General features: G+C 33.3%; 1 protein-coding gene across 1 annotated transcript; it reads right to left on the bottom strand.

Moving 5' to 3' along the window:
* Positions 1-453: 453 nt before the first annotated feature.
* Positions 454-8,637, bottom strand: LOC125405291 (pancreatic alpha-amylase). The gene is made up of 10 exons (XM_087897625.1): positions 8,449-8,637; positions 7,967-8,113; positions 7,048-7,236; positions 6,019-6,249; positions 4,684-4,817; positions 3,847-3,969; positions 3,655-3,754; positions 2,176-2,294; positions 1,942-2,067; positions 454-673 (listed from the first exon to the last, which is right to left on the bottom strand). Exons 1-10 carry the CDS (start codon positions 8,614-8,616, stop codon positions 484-486), a joined length of 1,527 nt encoding a protein of 508 aa, XP_087753751.1. The 5' UTR covers positions 8,617-8,637; the 3' UTR covers positions 454-483.
* Positions 8,638-16,144: the final 7,507 nt, after the last annotated feature.

Raw genomic sequence — 16,144 nt, 5'->3', positions numbered from 1 at the left:
ATGATTAAAATTACATTAATGGTAAAGCAATGTATTTGTAAGAATGTAATCAGAGTTTGGAGAATTTTCTTGGAACAAATATGAATTTTCTGCTAATACATAGTAAATCTTAGATATTGTTATCTGATAATATAGGTGAGGTTTATAATTTCTGAATATTTAAGTTGATTGTTTATGGCTTTTAATTAAAAGAAAGAAAGTCCAAAATTAACCTACTTATGAGTTAGCAACATTGCTCAGCATGTAAAGGTGCTATCCTGGGAAGTCTGATGACTTAAGTATGACCTCACAGCCCTTAGGCAAAGGGAGTTAGGCAAAGCCATGACACAGATTGTCCAACATCCTACATATATTCCAGGGCTTGAAAATAAACAACACACATGCACACATCGTAATAAAGAAGAGAAAAATAAAAAATAATAAGGCACACATGAAAAAAAGAAGCACACTCAATTGATGTTTTACATGTATTTAATTTGGTTCTTACAATTTTGATTCAGCATGGATTGCAATAAATGGGTCTTCAGCAGAGTTACTAATAGAAAAGTGAGCTTTGCCATCACTGCCAACACTGACTTTAGTTCCAGTGCATTTGCCATCAATCTTGTCTCCAGAAATGACATCACAGTATGTGCCAGCAGGAAGGCCAGTCTGTAACGTTTTTGACAAAGCCCTGAAAAAAAAGGATTGTACATAAATTTAAACCACTCAAATGCAGAAAGATCTGTTATCAATAAAATTATAAATATCTCAAATTTTGATATCGATCCTTAAAAAAATCAGTGAATCCCAAAGAAAATGCGGTAAGTGGAGGAGTAAGAGAATTCTCCAGACTGCAGACATTATTATAAATGTCTGTTAGTTTCATGGGCTCTGGTGATGGCCACCAGGCAAAGAAAGCTAGAGAAACCCCTGAAGTTCAGTAGTCCCTCCTTCCTGGGAGGACCATCATTTTTTCAAGTTCGTACTCTGATGGATTTAAACTGATGTCTTCTAAAAATGTTAGCAGCATCATTTTCTCCCAAAGTTATTCGATTACATGACACCACAAAGGACTTTTTTTATAATTAAAAATTATCTAGCATTTGTATGGATACATACAAGTTCGTATTAGGAAACTGTCTGTATAAAGTAATTCTAGTATTCCTAAACCACCAAACATGTGTTGTGTTCTTTCAAAAAATTATGTACCTTAAATTATTTTGTTCTAAACCAATAAAATATGACTTGTGGAACAAAAAGACAGCTGATCTAATATGAGACAGTTCACCGACTCTCAAAGAGATTCTCTGAGTAAGCATTATTTTTTGAAGGTTTGTTTTGTTTTTTTGGGAGACAGGATCTCTTTACACATCCTTGGTCTCAAACTCATGGCATTATGGGTGTCTCAGCCTGCTGGCATTAAAGACATTAGCCTCCACTCCTGGTATCTTAGCTAGACCACTCAGATGAAAGAACCACAGTGGAAGGGCAATAATGAAAGATTTAAAATCAAAACTCAGCAGCTTATTGAAGACACTCATAGACCAGATTCAAATATTCATATATTTTTAAATATTTAAAAACAAAAAGAAATGGAAGACTCTGTCTAAGTATAATGGATTAAAAGTAGGTGATATTCTAAGGTAGTAGGAAAGTACTCCAGTCCTATTATGATACATTGTTTAATGATGTTAAGACTTATATTTATATTTCATATGCTTTATGAAATGTGTCAAATAAGCTTGCAAATATGAATATATGTTACTGCTATTTTAAGCTATGTTAAAAGAAATAATAAATAAACAAATATTGCTTTTCTTCTGTATCCTGAACAATGATTTTTGGGCATGAATTCATTATTTAAAGATTTTTCACATATGAAAGATATAAATGAACAGTAAAAGAAAAGATCTAAGCATATAATAGTATATGCTCCCACTTTAACTGATACTGACTTACTTGTCGTCATTGTTAAACACAATGAATCCTTTGTTTCCTCTGCCAAAAGCCACTTGATTGCTGCCATTATCCCACCAGTTTGAGAAAGGCTGACCATTGACTACATTTCTGAAGGCAACCATGTTCCTAAAAGCACAGTATCATGTGAAATGCTAGTACCCGTAAACTTCAACAATTTTAAACAGAAGTTAAGTCACTTTCTTATTAGACAAGGTCTGTGGGGGAAATTCCCACCTTATTTGACGCCATCGATGTTCACAGACCCAGTCATTGCCACAAGTTGTGTCTGGATTAATGATCACTTCTTTCGTTACTCCGTTTTTATTAGGTGGTCCGATCCAGTCATTCACATCCTTAATTATTGAAAGAATCGGGTCATTTGAAAGCTTGTAACTGCCCAATTCTTTCCACTGGTGCAAACCTCTTATGCTTCTTCTTTGCATTGTCTAATTTTAATCTAAGTCTTTCAGCGTTTTATGGATCTTCACTTCTGTGCAAATTCATATTCTCTACTACTCAATTCAAACTGACAGCAGCAATTCTTAAACTTTACACTTTCTATCAAAGAAATACCACTATTATCACTTCTCAATACAACTAAAATCTCTTCAACGTTGTGTAATATCAATACAATTAGAGACAGGAATACTAGCATTAGAGAACAGACTACAGTCACTACCTGAGAAGTCTCCATCTTCATATATAATTTGCATGTGCCTCAGTTTATCTATAAAAATGGGGCATAGTTCTAAGCTACTCAAAAATTTTAAGAGCATATATGAAAATGCTTTTAATGTAACAATTTATAAGCTAATATTAGTTGATTTCTTACTACCTGCTGGTTAAAAGGGTTCATAAAATATCCTGACTTTCCTTATAGAGTTTAACAGATTATAAACGCACATTTGATGATGGTTGAATGGTAAATACATTTCTGAAAAATAGAAGGACTCATTCTAGCCTGAAAGCTCTTCAGGAATAGAGAAAATTTCAATAGAAACAGAAGGAAATGCATTTTGAAAAGAAAAGAGAAAAAATTGGTTTTTAGTTGTCTAACGAAGAAACATTTCTATTTTATATTTGAAGTTTCTCTCTGAAGCTAGATTCTTGCATTGAAAGAGAAACTTCACATAGTCTATCAGATATCTCAAGGTTTTCCAAGGTTAATTTTGAAATTGTTTAAACTTTTGCACTTAACAAACAATACATAATGTTTGTAATTCTTAGATTAATTTTAAAATTGTTTCTCTTTAGGTGCCTAATTAACAACTTATATTGTTTATAATTCTATAAACACAAATTTTCATAGACTTTTAGCAAATCATTGTTGTGTAATTTTCAGAAATTTCTATCTATTATGCTTCTTAATTTTCTTCCAATCAGCTACCTTCTTTTTCCACAGGAAAAAATAAAAGTATCTTAATACACTAACATTGAATTAGAAAGAATTTGAAATTCGACTCAATGTTAGTAGACACTATCCCCTGTTAACTTTTATGGTGGACTTTATCAGGAATACCTATTTTTATTCTGTCCTTTCTCCTATTTAAATTACTGCTTTTCCTATCAGGTACATTTTCCATGCGGTTACTGTACAAAAATTGGGGAATAAACTCGTAATAATAAGTATCATATGCTATAATTTTGTGAAATTAAATTGAAACCTCTTCCTTTTCTAGATTACAATGTTCTTTGAAGAATTTCAAGACTTACTTTTCCATTTTGGAACTTTCTTGTCCACCGATAACTTGACATTACTCGCGTGAATCCATAAGGATGAGCCAACATAAATCCAACTGCCATTTTATACATTCTGAAAGTTTAAAAATGGTATTAAAGCAGAAATATATAAAGTAATGCCATCGTTAAAAGGAGGTTACACAGCAGCAAAGAATTTTCTCCCACCTAGCATCCCAGAAGGTCAGGATGGATGAGCCGCCAGCACCATGTCCTCGCTGATTATCATGGTTGTCCACAAATACAAGGGCTCTGTCAGTAGGCACAAAACCCCAACCTTCTCCCCAGTTCCTACATTTAAAAAAGTAAATTATTATTTCACAATGCTTAGACTAACTTTACATGTGGCATCCAGAGTTATCTAAATAAATAACAATTCCATATCAAATCTCTCTTATAGGAACATAGGAATATATACATAGAATATTATTTTCTATGATAATATATATCCCAATTAGGTTGCTATGGTATAATCTTTTGTTCTTAAAATGTTTATTTTCTTTAAATTTTTCATGAATTGTAATTTTATGGACTTAAAAAGCAAAAAATCCATTTGATGTTAAATAGAGTAGAAATCTGCAGTGCTATTATTATAAAAACACTAAAATTTTCGAATTAAAATATATTTATTTTATATTTTATATTATATAAAATATTATATTCTTTGATATAAAATATGTAAACTTCATACTTCACATTATAAGTATCATTTATGAATACAGCTATTCTTGTAATAATAATCTAGCTTTAATAGACCATAAATAAACATTCCTGAAAAGTAATGGATTTATTACAAACAGACAAAAGTCACTAAGTGAAACTTTGGATTTCTAGGGCTACCTGGTAAATGACATCCCAAACAGAAAAATAATTTGGTGGAGTTTAAAAACATTGAGCCTAAGAATTAATCATAGTTGTTTAAGTGAGAATAGTTAATCCTATAACAGACTGATATCAAATGACATAAAATCTACGACCGAGCAATGAATAATGGTGTATATTTACTTTAAATAGGCCATCTTCTCTCCATTCCACTTGCGGATAACTGTGCCAAGTTTTGCTCCATACTTGAATTCTGTCACACGACCATTTCCAAAGTACTCACTACTTTTAATTGCCTCGCCACCCAGGTCAATGACCTAGTAGATACATTGGGTCAGTTGTAATTTTTAATATAAAGTTATATAATCATTCAGATATAATATAATCTGAATATATCAATACAATATCATTCAGAAATCTTTATAGTATTTTTTCTATTTGAAATAATGCTAATGGTTTTCTTTCTACTAAGATTGTGATTTTTTTCAAAAATTATATGTCACAATATTTAAAGAATCCAAATGATAGGGTCACTTCTTATCCTCCAGGGTGATTAACATAGGGGAAAATTCATTAGTTCACATTGATATAATGCTTGCTGTCAAGTGTACATCACAAGTGTTTATAAACTCATTAGTGTTTCCAGGGAAACAGAGCTTCAAATGCATTATCCCCAGTACACTTCAAAGGATATTATTGTCACACCGAAATCTTCATCACTTTGCAAACTGATACTGTGAGATGAATCTCAAACTCTGAAAGACTGGCTTGAGATAAAAACCAATATGAGTGCTCTATCTTTTATAACGATAGCTGGGGATTTAGAAAATGAATTAACAAAATTTGCACAAAGTAGGGACATGCTGTGGTAAAGAATTAACTGTGCTACCTACAAATAACCACAATCTATTATTAAGTAATCGAATTCTACAGTGTATAACTGATGGAAATATCAACCTACATTATGAATTTTATGCTTAGTAAAATCAACTACCTAATTTACAAACTGATAACATTTAAGAAATAGTCTACAAGGGCTCAAAATTTTACAAAGTAATATAGAAAGAACTATAGGCAACTGAGGAAATTGGGAAATAAAAATCAAGGAAGACTATATCAATTGGTTGTCTAGTACCATTATATAAATATATTTCAGCAATATAGACTGTCATTTATAATTAAGAGCACATATATTTATACATATATATATTTCTAAATACAATATGTTTAACAATTTTATAAATATTTAGAAACAAGTATATAAATTTATATAATTTAAGAACATGTGTATATAAGTATATATAAATATTCTCTTAAATATATATAATATATATAAGAACACATATAGATACATATATAGTGTGTGTGTCCAATAAACAAAGAGTCAAAAGAAATCCCACAAACTTTAAGGAGAATATGAGTACATATATGGAAGAGTTTATAGGGAGGGATGGGACAGGAGAAACGTTTCAATTAAATTATAGTATTAAATTTAAAAAAACATGTATATTGTTTTACCTCTTGAAAAATGAAAGGTTTGCTTCCTTGAGAGAACCATTTTGTATTTAAATTATGCAGCTTGTCCAAAATCGCTTTTATGTCTGCAGGCCACATGTGCTTAGCAGCATCAAGTCTGAACCCTGCCACACCCATGTCGATGAGACGGTTCATGTAGTCAGCCACCTTGCCACGAACATAACTTTTATCAAGTGCAAGATCCAGAAGGCCAGACAGACGACAATTTCTGACCTAGTTTTAAAAGATGATTGATGTATAAAATATCATGTATGGCCAATGAATTCATTTCTTCATTCAGTCCCTCATTCATTTACAAATGGATATTTTCTTATTGATTTACTTAGATTATAGAAGAGTATTGATGATTTAATTGGAACACAGATTTTAAAATATTTTTGTGGTAGATACAGAAATATCAGATAAAATTGGTAAGAATTTTCGCTGATTAATTCTTTTTTCTACAATATTTTCTCTATTTTTTCTTTCTTTTCTCCATCCCTTCTCCCTATTCTCTCAAAACTTCTGATCTCCTCTTCCTCCCTTTTTCTCTTTATTTCACTTATTTTATTTTATATTTAATCTTTCTTTATTTTTCATTGTTTACTGATTCTATTCCAGAAAATTTTACAAGTTAAGTAAGTGTACTACTTCAACTGTGAAAATATAGCCAATAATTGAAATGGTTGTAAAATAGTTATTGTTATTTTTAATAAATTTTCTATACTGCAATGTTTATATAATTGATGAAACCATGCTTTTAAAATTTTCAAACAAGGTCACCAGAGTATATCTCTAATTAATAATTGACCTTTGGTGTATTCCTAAAAATCGTGCAACAAGAATCCAGTACATTTTTTCCATTTCTATTTTTCAAGATTTTTTTCATAAGACCTCTTTTCCTATGGAATCTGAATATGTCTAATGGTTATCCACAAATTCCTTGTGCATTTCTAGATAACTTGATGCTTCTTAATTTTGATTAATTTCTTAATTATTTTTTTAAATAATTCTGATTATTTCTCTCATTACCTGATTAGCATCATTGTAGTTATTAATTTCTCCATTGCATTTTCCATCATTAAAATGGTTAGCAGAATACGGAACTCCCGGGAAATCCCTGTTATTGGCATTGTAGTAAGTTCCACAGGTACTGCTTGTCCCTGCACCACTGCCTGAGCCACACATGTGGTTAATAACTGCATCCACATAAATACGGACCTGGAGAAGAAAAGTTCGTGCTTCAACTAGACTCAGGAATCTGAAGTGTCAGCAGCAAAATTGTAATAGGCTAGGAAATCTCCAAAACATATCTTCTGATTCTTGACAGATTTATAATAGAAAAGAGAGTCAAGTGGGAAAAGAAAATAATGTGAAATTATGTCAACAGTCTCCTAATATTAAGAAAACAATATAGAACAGAACTGTTCAATGGAGCTAAACAGAAACTATTACAATTATAAACAAAAAAATCTATTTTTGAATAAGAAATATACAGTCTAAAAATGAGAGTATTGTGTTTCAAGTATTTCAGGATCATTAGAACTGTGATTGCAATATATTTTGTGAATCTGAAGACCAAAAGGTAGATAGATATATCTTAATTATTGGAAAATGTGGGTACTTACCATTAAACACAATGAAGGGAAAGAAAATCTAAGAATTGTGGGGAGAAAAAGGTATTATATAAAATAACTTAATAATCACATATGGCCTAATACCTAACAGAAATATGTTAAGCATTTGTAGCTATTAATTTTAAAAGTAAACATTTTGCAGTATTAAGGAATTTAAAAGGTGACAATAAGACACAAGTATATTTTTATTAATAGAAAAAATGCAAATATAAGATTTCAGAAATTTAAAATCTTCTACTCAAATAGAAAGAACTTGAAATAAAGAGGAAATATTGTATATATAATAACTGTAAAGAAAATGAGACTTCACTTACACCAACATTGTTACACCTCTTCACCATGTCCTTGAATTCATCTTCATTTCCAGACCTTGTGCATATTTTGTAGCTAATTGGTTGATATCTTTCCCACCATGGCCTTGACGGATTGGAAACCACAATGTTTTCATTGGGTGGAGAGACCTACAAATAGAACTATTATAATTAGTGCTGAATTAAACTTACCTTACATAATTAAATCTTGATAAAAACCTATCAGTGATCCAATGATATTTTTCACCCTGTGCACAAGCAGATCTGTTGACTAACAACCACATGAAAATATGGAAGGATATTGCAGAGTTCCCACATAAGTATCCTACAACAAAGTATACAGAAGCCACCCCTACCAAAACGTTTCCTTCCACAGTAAAGTTATATGGGAAAAGAAGTTATCCTTCAAACTCACTGGTCTTGATCAGAATACATTTTTATGTGAGCACAGAGAACTCTACATTTAAATTTTAAACAAATCTTACCTGCACACCTCCGAATCCCTTAGGAGCTAAGTATCTCTCACATTCCTTGGCAATATCAACCCAGCGCCACTCAAACAGGTGGACGATAGAAGTCCGTCCATATTGAGTATGTGGGTCATACTGAGCCCGGCAGAACCCAATAAGGGAAAGCAATAGGAAGAACTTCATTTTGCTTTGAAGTTGTCAGTGTTCTCTCTACCACCTTTTTATGTGCTGAAAGAGGGACATTTTGCAAAGTAAATGTTCATGAATAAATATTTAGAGTACAAGCTATAATCTGAAAGAGATTAGCAGCAATGATGTGAGCAGATGAAGAATCCTCAGAAACTCCCATGGAGAATAAACTTAATATTTTTTAAGGTCAAGTATTATTTGATTAGTATTACATCTTGTTTGTTATGTCGTCCAATAGTACATCACAACTGAAACCAAATATATCTAGAACTTTCCATCTTTAAATCTTTGCATTGCCCATGACAGATAGTCATGGGATCATCAGTTCAGCTTTTGGCTCCTTACTAAGATTTTTTTTCTTATTTTAATAATTTTTTTCAATTTTAAGAACCTGAAAAGCATAATAGCATGTCCCTGCTATTTTAGTACTAAAGTGAAAGATAAATTAGGATATCAGGCAGTTCAGAAGAAAATATATATATATAGAAGTCCTCAAAAGAAATAAATTAATAAAAATTATATAAGGAATGACATTAAATTTAAATGCCTCTGGGTCATACATATATGCATTTCCCCTTCATCAATCTATAGGATCAATCAGTGGTCAGAGCAGTATTCCTGAAATATTGCTTAATAAAAAGTAAAAATCCATTGCTTTGTACAATGTACCTCAAAACCTATGAAAGAAAATATAGTATAGGATAAGAAACAACCTACCCTTTCATTAAGCCAGTGATGAGTTAGTGATTTTGCCAAAGTAAGAGGCTATCATGATGAACAATGCAGGTTCCTATTCTAGAAGTTCCTTATAGCATAAAAAGTAAACAGCATAAATATTACTAAAGCATTAATGGCATTAATAGCATAATATAGATGAAGATCATGAGAAAATTGACAAGATAGTGAGTATAACATGGATGTCTTGCTGACTCATTATTTGGAGACTACTCCTAAGAATGTGACCTTGAAGTTTGAATGAAGATTAGCAGATGATGCTTTGAGTATCAGAGAAAAAGAGATCATGGCAAAGTAATGCTTACAGATGAAAAGAATTTAGAATATTGAAGAAATATTTAAAAACAACAGAAATGTTGTTGGCATTAGAACTTGTATGAAAGGGGAAACTGAAATTAGATGAGTCCATTGAATTAGGCCAGGTGACAGCATTTAGAACAGGAAGAGAACCATTGAGACTCTATGAAGACTAGACAATGCCATAAGAGCGGTAATGTGTTCTGTGTTCAATAAATGACTGTGACAAACTCTTAAGTTCCAAGTCCCAGGTATTGGCCAAGATGTTGAAATGAGTAATGCCCTTATTTGTCCATAAATAAACACTAAATCAGAAATGTTGTAATCAGTAAGTTCTAATCCTTAAAAAACTCCATACACATAAAACTATGGATCAAAGAAAATGAGAAAATCATTCACACCCATATAATAAATACCAGATGAAGCATTTTCAATAGGTATAATTGCAATTCAGTATTCTTTTTTATTACAATGTTCTATTTATTACACTAGAACACTAATGTTGTACTTTCCAATATGAGACGCTATCAATAATTGGCTGTTAAATGTTGTTAGTCTAAAGAGAATTTGTGACTAGTGAAAAATGGACTTTGCTTTTCAGATTCAGTATACAAATTGAAGGGAAAAAATTTATATTGCTTAAATCTTTAAAGAATATATCATGATATATTAGGTAAAATAAAATTATTTTATTAATTCTTGTATTTTTGCTTCGTTTTAACTGACAATTATAAATTTAAGTCATATATATGACTTGTATTATATTCTATTAGATGTGTTCTAGAGGCACTGTTATGTCTGAGAGGAGACACAGACCATGCACAGAAACAAATGGTAATAAATGCTGTGGGACAATGGTTTTACCCTGTAATGTTTGTTTCTTTTACTTGTTAAATAAAATGCTGATTGTCCAGTAGCCAGGCAGAAAGTAGAGGCAGGTTGACCACATAGGAAGTATAGGCTGGACAACAAGAGCAAGAGAATTCTGGGAGAAGGAAAGATGCAGTCCGCAGTCATCATCCAGACACAGAAGAAGCCAGACACAGCAAAAAGAAGATGTGACTGCCTTGCCAAACAAGGTACCAAGCCACATGAATAGCACAGACAAGAATTATGGTCTAATATAAGATATAATAATTAATAAGAAGCCTGAGCTATTAGACCAATCAGGTTATGATTAATATAGACCTCTGTGTATTTCTTTGGGATGTGGTGGGACAGAAAATTCAGTCAACAAATAAAGTTCAATACAGGGTAACAATTTTAAGAGAATTATGGATAAATTGCTTCAGGTTCTTATTAACACAAAAATCAATTCTAACAGACAAGAATGGGTAAAATAATTAATTAAAAATGGAATTGGATTTACTTAACAAATAAGGTGAAATTTCTTTTCAGCAAATAGAATACATATCAAAAATTAGAACAGGAACAGAAAAGTTTTAAACAGTCAAGTAATGCTTTAGGCAATGTATGGAATGTGTGAGGGGTAAAGGGTATCAAAGTTGTAAAGGTGGATGGATACACTCAAAGTCACTAAGAAGAAATGAAAGTTTTTATGAAAGGTTTAAGAACGTTTTGTCTTATCGGATCACCATGGAGTAAAGTATGAATTTAACAATACAGCAGGAAGTATTGCTGTATTGGGAGGAAGGAAGAAAATAGTAATTTTGATTGGTATTATTTATAAAGTAACAAAAAGAGAATTTTTGTCTCTGTGATTTTATTTCATTTTTACATTTATTTCTTTTATAGAATATTTCGTTATTTGTATACTCTATTCACATGATTTTAAGCTTACCCACTCTGTCCTCCAACTCCTCCTTACACACTACTTCACCTTTCTAATTCATGATTTATTCTCTTAATTAATGTGTATGTATATACAAATACAACCTGCTGATTCCATTGGGTGATAAACATATGTATATATATTTAGAGAAGACCACTTAACATTTGATATTTTATCAGGGAGTAACCTGATTTTCACTCTCTTAGCACCAATTTCTTAACAGGTGAGACCTTCTGAGATTTGTGCCAGAAAATAATTTGGACATTTTGCAATTAATTTGGTCACTTTGCAACTGATTTGGTCACTTTGCATTAGCACTTCTATCTTTTTATATATTTTTTATTGCTTTATAAATAATACCATTCAAATTTTCCACTTATTCCCCTCCTTCCATTTTCTTCCTGCTTCCTACTCCCCCTCCACCCTCCCGCTCCAGTCCTAAGAGGGGGCAGGGTACCCTGCCCTGTGTGAAGTCCAAGGCCCTCCCCCATTCATCCACGGTGTGCATCAAAACAGAATAGGATCCCAACAAGTCAGTACATGCAGTAGATTCGAATCCCAGTGCCATTACCATTGACTTCTCAGTCAGCACCCATTGTCAGCCACATTCAGAGTCTGGTTTGACCACATGCTCATTCAGTCCTAGTCCAGCTGGCCTTACTGAGCTCCCATTAGATCAATCACACTGTCTCAGTGGGTGGACGAACCCCTCACGGTCCTGACTTTCTTTCTCATATTCTCCTTCCTTCTCAACTGAACATTGGGAGATCAGTCCAGTGCTCCAATGTGGGTCTCTGTCTCTATCTCTATCCATGGCCGGATGAAGGTTCTATGGTGATATGCAAGATATTCATCAGTGTCTACTGCCCTCTCCTCTACTGTGTCCCTCTCCTCTACTGCCCAAGGACCTAGCTGGGGACATCCCCTTGAACACCTGGGAACTCCTCTAGAGCCAAGTCTCTTTCCAACCCTAAAATGGCTCCCTTAATTAAGATATCTTCTTCCCTGCTCCCGTATCTGCCTTTCTTCCATCCCAACCTTCCCACTCCCGCAAGCTCTCCCCAGTCCTCAATTCTCACTTCTCTATCCATCTCTCTCCTTCCCCCCCCATTCCACTCCCATCCCCATGCTCCCAACTTTTGCCTGGTGATCTTGTCTGCTTCCAATTTTCAGGAGTATCTTTATATGTTTATCATTGGGTTCACCTTATTATTTACTTCTCTAGGATCGTGAACTATAGGCTCAATGTCCTTTGCCTATGGCTAGAATCCACTAATGAGTGAGTATATACTATATTCATCTTTTGGGGTCTGGGTTATCTCAGGATAGTGTTTTCTATTTCCATCCATTTGCATGCAAAATTAAAAACGTCATTATTTTTTTTACTGCCGAGTAGTACACTATTGTGTAGATGTTCCACACTTTCTTTATCCATTCTTCCATTGAGAAGTATCTAAGTTTTTTCTAGGTTCTGGCTATTATAAATAGTGCTGCTTTGTTGCCCACATGTCTTTGAATCACAATTGAGCATCCTTTGGATATATACCCAAAAGTGGTATTACTGGGTCTTCAGGAAGCTTCTGTCCTAATTTTCTGAGAAATCGCCACTCTGACATCCGAAGGCGCTATACCAGCTTGCATTTCACCAGGAGTGCACAAGGGTTACCTTTTTCCCACAACCTCTCCTGCATAAGTTGTCGATGGTTTTTTGATCTTGGCCATTCTTATTAGTGAAAGATGGAATCTCAGAGTGGTTTTGATTTGCATTACTCTGATGACTAGGGAAATTGAACATTTCCTTAAGTGTCTTTCGGCCATTTTATTCCTCTGTTGAGAGTTCTCTGTTTAGGTCTGTACTCCATTTTTTTATTGGATTATGTGTTCTTTTGATGACCAATTTTTTGAGTTCTTTGTATATTTGGAGATCAGACCACTGTCTGATGTGGGGTTAGTGAAGATCTTTTCCCATTCTCTAGGCTGTCCTTTTGTTTTGTTGGCCATGTCCTTTGCTTTACAGAAGCTTTTTAGTTTCATGAAGAGTCATTTATTATTTGTTTCTCTCAGTGTCTGTGCTGCTGGGGTCATATTTAGGAAGCGTTCTCATGTTCCAGCATGTTCAAGTCTACTTACCACTTTCTCTTTTCTAAGGTTCAGTGTGGCTGGGTTTATGTTGAGGTCTTTGACCCATTTGGACTTGGTTTATGCATGGTGATTGAATTGAGTCTATTTTCATTCTTCTACATGTTGATATCCAGTTATGCCAGCACCATTTGTTGAATATGTTTTCATTTTTCCATTTGATATTTTTCTTTCTTTGTCCAAAAGCAGGTACTCAAAGGTGTGTGGATTAATATCTTGGTCTTCCGTTTAGTTCCGTTGGTCCTCCTGCCTGTCTTATGCCAATACCAGGCTGCTTTCAGTGCTGTAGCTCTGTACTAGAGTTTGAAGTTAGGGATTGTGATGCCTCCAGAAGTTCTTTTAGTGTACAAGATTGTTTTGGCTATCCTAGATTTTTTGCTTTTCCATATGAAGTTGAGTACTATTCTTTTGAGGTCTGTTAAGACTTTTGCAGGGATTTTGATGGGCATTGTATTGAATCTGTAGATTGCTTTTGGTAAGATCCCATTTTTACTATGTTAATTCTGTCTACCCAAGAGTGTGGGAGATCTTTCCACTTCCTTTCTTTCATTTCTTTCTTCAAAGATTTAACATTCTTGTCATACAAGTGTTCCACTTGTTTGGTTAGAGTTACTGCAAGGTTTTTTTTTCCCCAGACATTTTATTTTTCTTGTACAGGTTGGCTACTGATATTTTTTAGTTAATCTTGTATCGTGATATATTACTGAAAGTATTTATGAGTTGTAGAAGTTACTTCATAGACTTTTTGGGATTGCTTAAATAAGCAATCATGCCATCAAACAGTGAGAGTAATTTGCTTATATGGTCTTGATTTAATTTTGGTAAGTGATATTGATCCAGAAACTTGTCCATTTTCTTTAAGTTTTCCAATTTTGTTGAGTTCAGGTTTTCGAAATATGACCTGATGATTCTCTTAACTAACTCCATGTCTGGTGTTATGTCCCTCTTTTCATTTCTGATTTTGTTAATTTAGGTATTCTCTTTCTGCCTTTTGGTTTGTTTGGATAAAGGTTTGTCTATTACGTAGATTTTCTCAAAGAAGCAAATATCAAATAGAAAAAATAAAACATATTTAACAAATGGTGCTGGCAAATGGATATCAAAAAGTAGAAGAATGAAAAAAGACCCATATCCATCACCGTGCACAAACCAAGTTCAAATGGATCAGAGACCTCAACATAAAGCAAGACACACTGAACCTTATAGAAGAGAAAGTGGGAAGTACACATGAATGCCTTGGCACAGGAGAACACTTTCTAAATAGAACCCCAGCAGCCCTGATACTGAGAGAAATAATTGATAACTCCTGAAACGAAAAAGCTTCTATAAAGCAAAGAATGTATTCAACAAAACAAAATGACAACTTACAAAATGAGAAAACATTTTCACTAACCCCATATCAGACAGAGGTCTGATCTGCAAATATACCAAGAACTCAAGAAATTGGTCATCAAAAGAAAAAATAATCCAATAAAAAAGTGGAGTACTGACATCAACAGAGATATCTCAACAGAGGAATCTAAAATAGCTGAAAGACACTTAAGGAAATGTTCAACATCCTTAGTTATCAGAGAGATGAAAATCAAAACAACTCTGAGATTCCATTTTACACCTGTAAGAATGGCCAAGATCAAAAGCACTGATGACAATTTATGCTGGAGAGATTGTGGGGAAAAGGGTTTTTGGGGAAAACACTTCTGCACTGCTGGTGGGAATGCAAGCTGTGGATGTCAGAGTTGCTATTTCTCAGAAAATTAGGAAACGACCTACCTCAAGACTCAGTAATACCACTTTTGGGTATGTATCCAGAGGATGTTCAATTGTGCCACAAGGACATATGCTCAACTATGCAGCATTGTCTGTCAGAGCCAGAACCAGGAAACAACCTAAATGCCCCTGGACTGAAGAATGGTTATGGAAAATGTGGTACATTTACACAATGGAGTACTACACAGCAGAAAAAATAACGACATCTTGATTTCTTCAGGAAATGGATGGATCTAGGAAACATTAGTTTAAGTGAGGTAAACCAGACACAGAAAGACAATTATCACATGGACTAACTTATAGGTGCTTTTTAAACATAAAGCAAAGAAAACCAACCTAAAAATCACAATCCCAGAGAACTAAGATAACAATGAGAACACTAAGAGTGACTTGCATAGGTCTAATCTACATGGGAAATAGAAAAAGACAAGAACTCTTGAGCAAATTGGGAGCATGGGGACCTTGAGAGAGGTTTGAAGTAGGGAGGGAAGACACAAGAATTGGAACACAGAAAAATGTAGAGCTCAACAAAAATCAATAAAAACAGGTAAAAAATAAATAAAATATTAAAATAAATTCCAATTTAAAAAAGAGTTTCTAGAAATCTACCTAAGATATGTCTAAACAGTGCTGTAATTAATATAGTTTGTGTGTTGTTATTCAGGTCTGGGTGACTGGGAATAAGCTATCTCCTCTTATACGCAAGCATGATTATTAAAGTGAAATTCAAAATCTCTGTCTCATGTCAGTAGAGCCACATAATATAGGACAGAAGAAGAACAATTATTTAAG

This window comes from Myodes glareolus, chromosome 17, assembly GCF_982192425.1.
Source record: "Myodes glareolus chromosome 17, mMyoGla1.1, whole genome shotgun sequence".
NCBI lineage: Eukaryota > Metazoa > Chordata > Mammalia > Rodentia > Cricetidae > Myodes > Myodes glareolus.
This window is presented reverse-complemented; position numbering and strand designations above follow the sequence as displayed.